Source organism: Calidris pugnax, unplaced genomic scaffold, assembly GCF_001431845.1.
Source record: "Calidris pugnax isolate Ruff unplaced genomic scaffold, ASM143184v1 scaffold98, whole genome shotgun sequence".
Taxonomy (NCBI): Eukaryota; Metazoa; Chordata; class Aves; order Charadriiformes; family Scolopacidae; genus Calidris; species Calidris pugnax.
Window position 1 is genome coordinate 1,040,444 of NW_015090829.1, and position 5,302 is coordinate 1,045,745.

A 5,302-nucleotide genomic window follows, 5' to 3' on the forward strand; every position below is an offset into this window, starting at 1 on the left:
CCGCAGCACCCCCAGCCCCGCAGCAGGGAGACTCCAGCAGGAAAACTGGCCACAAGCCACGCTCGGGGAGGACAAAGCCACCACGTGTCCCAGCCAAGGGGGACAGAGTCCTGCCTCTGCCGGGTCTCTGATGCACAAACCCCCCTGAGACCCCCCCAGGCCACAGGATGCTGAATGCACCCCCCCTGCTGCAGGGCTCCACAAATCCCCTGCCAACCACACATGTCCCCCGGAGCCCCACCACCGCCCTGGGGAGCTGCGCCAAGGGACGCTGCCACCAGCGTCAAAGGCTGCGGTGACACCAGGGACACCTGGGGGGTTTCATGCCCGGGGGGGGACGAGGGGCTCACCCGGGAGATGCCGACGATCTGCTCGGCCGGGAGGAGGCTGATGCGCATGAAGCAGGACTCGAAGCGAGCGTCCTCCTTCTCCAGCAGGTCCTTGCCCTGCAGCAGCGTCACGTGCAAGGTGGCTGCCCTCCCGTCGTACTCCATGGAGACCTCCACCTGCCCCACCGTGAAATCCTGCCCGAAGTTGTTCCCGATGGAGGAGATGGAGCTGAGGGAGTCGGCCGAGATGGATTTCTTCAAGGGGCCGTAGTGGGCCAGGCCCAGGTCCTTGCTCATCAGCTCCAGGCTGCCCAGCTCGTTGATGCTCTCGAAGGTGTCGTCCCCCCGGAGGCTGCTCTTGCGGGAGAGCGAGGTCTTATCCAGTGCCCGCGGGGCCACCCCTCGCTGCCAACAGGGAAAGGAAAACCAGGCGATGCCGTCCCCGGCTCCGTACGAAGCCGGATCCACCGGCCAGGACTCACCGGCGCCTTTTTGGCTGCTCCACGGCCCCTGCTCGGCCTCAAGATGCCGCGGCATCAAACCCTGCGCCTCCTGCAGCTCCCAAGCCCTTGTGCTCCCAAACACAGCCCCCCCAAACTCTCCAGCGGCACCAAATCACCACCGATGGCTTCCCCCCCGCAGTGAGAGGATGGGGGTGACATTTTTGCCCCTCCAGGGGCTGGTGCGTTGCCAGGGGAGGGACGTGAGCCAAACCTCGGCGCTGTTACCTTGTGTTTGGCGTCCGGCTGCGCCGCCCCGTACTTCTGCTGCAGGTACCGGTAGTCGTAGTTGGGGAAGGGGGAGGGGGCCGGGTAGCTGCCCGAGCGCCAGAGCTTCCAGAGGTTGAGGGCGGCGATGCCCAGCAGGGCCAGCGCCCCGGCGGCGTAGATGCCGATCTCCCACCGCGGCGGGCTGGTGGCCACTGCCAGGGGATGAGAGCCACCGTCAGCCGGACACCGGCCGGGGCAGAGGCTCCATCCTCTGCTGCTCCCGCCCCAAACCCTCAGCTCTGAGCTGTGGGGACAGGATGGGCCAGGGGGACACATAAATCACAGTGTCCCACTCGGGCCGGAGGGAAACAGTGTCAGGCAGCAGCTTTGGAAGCCAAAAAGAAATGATCAGAGTCCTGGCTTTGCTCTCCTGGGAGGTGAAGTGCACGGGAATCGCAGCCCTGCTCCCCAGCAAACATGGAAAGTCAGAGCACGGCTCTGTCACCCCCGGGGGGGTCCCTTCACCAGCGGCGGCTCCGTCCCGCTCACGGGGTGCTCAGTGCATCCCCCTCCCCACCCCACAAAACCCTCGCTGCTGCCTGGTTCCTCGGGGGTGGGGATGCCAAGAAAAATCCAGACATAGGGAGTTAAAAAAAAACCACCCCAAAACCCAAACAAGAAGCCTTTGGAAAGAGGGGGAGAGCCAAGCGCTGCTGAGGCAACGCAGGGAGGAGAGAGCCCGGGGGACGCGGCCGCCCCGCCACGGAGCACGGAGCGGTGGCTGCTGCATTGCACCAGCCTCCATCACACCCGCCACCAACCAGCACCGATCGCTCCGCGGAACACACGAAAAAAGGGAGGAAAAAAAAAAGAAAAAAGAAAAAGACAGGTTTCTCATTGCAGAGTTCCACCAGGGAGCCCCCCCCGCCTCAGCCACCGCGCTTCCTCCTTCGGCAGCAGCTTCAGAGCCCAGAGCAGCCCGAGGCAGCGAACCCCCACACCTCATCCCAGCACAGCCCCCCATCCCAAACTCCTCCGGCAGCAGCCAGCAAAGGGATGTGTCAGAAGGAACCAACTATTCACAGCCAAAGCCCCTAATTTTGATCCCTTCCGAGGGCCAGGAGCAGCCAAGAGGGATCTCACAAGTTAAAGCCTCGGGGCAGGAGCCAGGTCCTGCTTCCTCCCCCCCAGCCAACCCCCTGCAGTCACACAGGGCTGTGATTTGTGTGACATCCCCCGCAGGACGCTGGGGAAGCGCTGCTGCTTTCCAGGGAACTCCTGAGCACGGAGTTTTTCGGTGCCATCCAGCTCCCAGGAGTTCACACGCTCCTGCTACAGCAGAGGGCAAAACTGGGGCAAAATAACACTTTATGGGCTCCTACTTCTGAATAACTCCAGGTGCAAACCCCAGCTCTGCTGGAAATCCCCGTCCTGCTCAGACCTCCCCCAGGAGGGGAGAGGTTTTTCTAGGGCAGAGCCCCTGCTGTGGGGCAGCCTGGAGGGGGTTAAGGGTTTTACCCTCCTATTAGGAAACTAAGCCCTGTGTGGACACGGCGCAGAGGGGAGCTCCTGCAGAGAGAGCGAGGATCAGCAGGTCCCCCCCCAGAGCAGCTCAGCGTGAGACCCCCCAGCTCTGCCCACCCCCAAAAACCCCTCCCCAGAGCCCCCTCAGCCGTACTCACCGCTTACATGGTATCTGCTGACGTGCCCCGTGTCCATGGCAAACGCTCCCCGCTAGCGGGACAGCCTGCAAGGTGGGAGACGAGGAGTAAGGATACAGGGGAAAATTAAAAAAAAAAAAGAAAAAGAAATGCTATCTTCTCATTTTTTTTTTAGCAGGGATGCTAAATAGATGCTCCCCCCCCTCCATTGCTCCCAACCCCTGCTCCTCTCCCCAGCACAGAGCAAAGGTGGGTAAAGCCCCACAGCTGCTGGCAGAGGGGCTGAAGCTGGGACTGACACCCCGGGGGACCCGGAGAGCGGCCCCACGGAGCCACGGAGCCGCACGATTTACCTCGGGAGAGTTAAGGGGTGACATTTTCTATCGCTCTCTGCGCAGACGCCTCCCCTCCAGGGGCTGTTTCAGCCCGTTGCTGTTTGTCTGATCTCCTTTCCATCTGCCTCTGCCTTCCACACCTTCCCGGCCTCACCGCGGGGCCGCTCAGTGACCCCCAGCCCTGCCCCATCACCGCGGGGCTGCTTGGTGCCCCCGGCTCTGCCCCGGCCCTGTGTGAGCGGAGCCGCCCCGATCCTGGGGCACTGAGGGGTCTGGATGATGCCATTCCCCAGGAATCGATCCCTGCGGGGGGAAGCCCGACTGCCCTCCTCCCACAGGGCTTTTCCCAGGAGAGTCCTACGGGAGATCCATCCTGAGCACGAGGAGGCTGCTCCTCTGAGCCATCACCACTCCAAAAGGGATTCACCCAAGCCAGGTATTTCCCACTGCACAGGGGGGGTTGGGATCCCCCACAAACACCCAACGAGCAAATCCAAGGCCACTGGGGCCAGCACCCCCCTTGGTACCCAGCACCTTCCCCCCCCCGCACCCAGAATCTGTGCCAGGTGATGATGGACCACACGCCACTGGTGCCATCCCACAGACCACAATCCCCACGCCCCAAGCCCAGGGACAGATCTGCACCGAAAATCCCACCACCACCCCCGAGGGAGCCCCCCAGCCCCCCCTGCAAAACTCACACCCCCCCAGAGCCCACTCCTCAGAAGAGCTGGACTCGCCTCGGCTGGATGGACACTCGGGGTTTGGGTCCCTCCTCGCAGCCCCAGGCGCTGGGCAGGTGATCGACCCCCCCAACCACCCAGGCTCGGATTTTAACTGCCAAAGGTGGAAACTGCAGCACGTTATAGCAGAAAATATCAGCCTCAAGTATCAGCCACGCTGGCGACACGGCCGGGGACCCCTCTGCAAGGGCCTCGTGGCCCACCCTTGGGGTAACTGCAAGAAGAGGGTTTTTTTCTAAATGCAATTGAGTCACTAACCCAAAAGCCCAGCAGGGCTGTGACGGGGCCGGGAGATGCCCCTCTCAGTCCCCAGCCTCCTCCCGCAGACAGAAACCCCTGTGTACGATGGAGAAACACTCCGTAAAATCCTGGCTGAGAACGTGCTGAACTCGTGTCACGTCTGGTCTGAGCTCAGCTTAAGGGACACTTTGCTGTTTAGCACTGGAAATCCCCGCAACTGGGGAGATTTACCCAAAACACCCTCTTTTCATGTCCTGAAAAACCACCGCATCAACTCAGAGGCTCCATCTCTTTCCGTGTCTCCTGCTGGGGGTTTTAACGTGAAACCACAGAAGTCTTCAGGAACCAACTTTCTCTGCAGGAGGGCAAATGTTCCTTTTAAACACCCTCCACTTCTTTCCCATTTCCAACAGAAATTGGAATTTCCAATTTTCCATTTCCTTCAAAGCTTTTCCTCCCCCGAAAACACCCTTCTCTAATGAGCTCCGAGCAGCAGCTCGGCCCCGTTTCGGGGGCATCTCCCACCAGCCGGTGCCAGGACCGAGCCGGGGGGCGTTTTCCTGCCAGCAAAATAACCTCGGCCTTCCCCGGGCGGGAGGGAAGGGGGAGGCGCTCGGGAAGGGGGTTATCGCTCCTTTACCTTGACAATTCCCACCGGGATGCTCAGTCCCCCCCCCACCTGCCTTCCAGCCCCCTCCCGGGGGATCACCCGGGGGATGAGGAGGGGGCAGGCACCGCTCTCCCACCGCCCTGGCACCGGGACGGATGTTTTTTCCCTGGAGGGGCCCGGCAGAGCCCCGGTTTGGGGGGTGCTGAGCCTCCTCTGCCCCCCCCCCCCAGCATCGCTCCGTTGGGGGACGGGGCAGCTCGGCTCCCCGGGAGCTGCTGCAGAGCTGGGGGCACCCTGTCCTGCTGGGGGGGGATAAAGTGTCTCCGTGCGGGGACAGAGACAGCACCGAAGCCACACACCCCTTCTGAAATGGGGGGGCTCCCCCAGACACTTCGGGGGGGTTGACACCTCGCTGCTGCTTTGCCATCGTGGCCACCCGAGGCCCGAACCAGCTGGCACAGAACCCCCGGTCCCAGGGCACCGGGACCGACACGGGTGGCCCCCGCCGCACCCGGAGCACCCCCCGATCCCAAAATGTCACAGCCCAAGTTACAAATCCCAGAGGCCGCCCCCGTCCCTCCCCTCTTCCCCAGCCCGGACACCGACGCCGGGATCCGCCGGGTACCTGAGACCGGGCAGAACTCCCCTCACGGATGAGCCCTCCCCCAGCATCA

The 5,302-nt window shown here is 62.8% G+C and overlaps 1 protein-coding gene across 1 annotated transcript in view; it reads right to left on the bottom strand.

The window, feature by feature from the left end:
* LOC106887187 (synaptotagmin-12-like) overlaps positions 1 to 2,837 on the bottom strand; it is a 5,894-nt gene extending 3,057 nt beyond the window's left edge. Inside the window, exons 1-3 of the mRNA XM_014940616.1 lie at positions 2,722 to 2,837; positions 1,058 to 1,251; positions 351 to 734 (exon numbers count right to left, since the gene is read on the bottom strand). Of these exons, the coding sequence (XP_014796102.1) occupies positions 351 to 734; positions 1,058 to 1,251; positions 2,722 to 2,758 (615 nt within the window). The 5' untranslated portion in view covers positions 2,759 to 2,837. The remainder of the gene's footprint in view (positions 1 to 350; positions 735 to 1,057; positions 1,252 to 2,721) is intronic.
* Between the last annotated feature and the right edge of the window lie 2,465 nt (positions 2,838 to 5,302).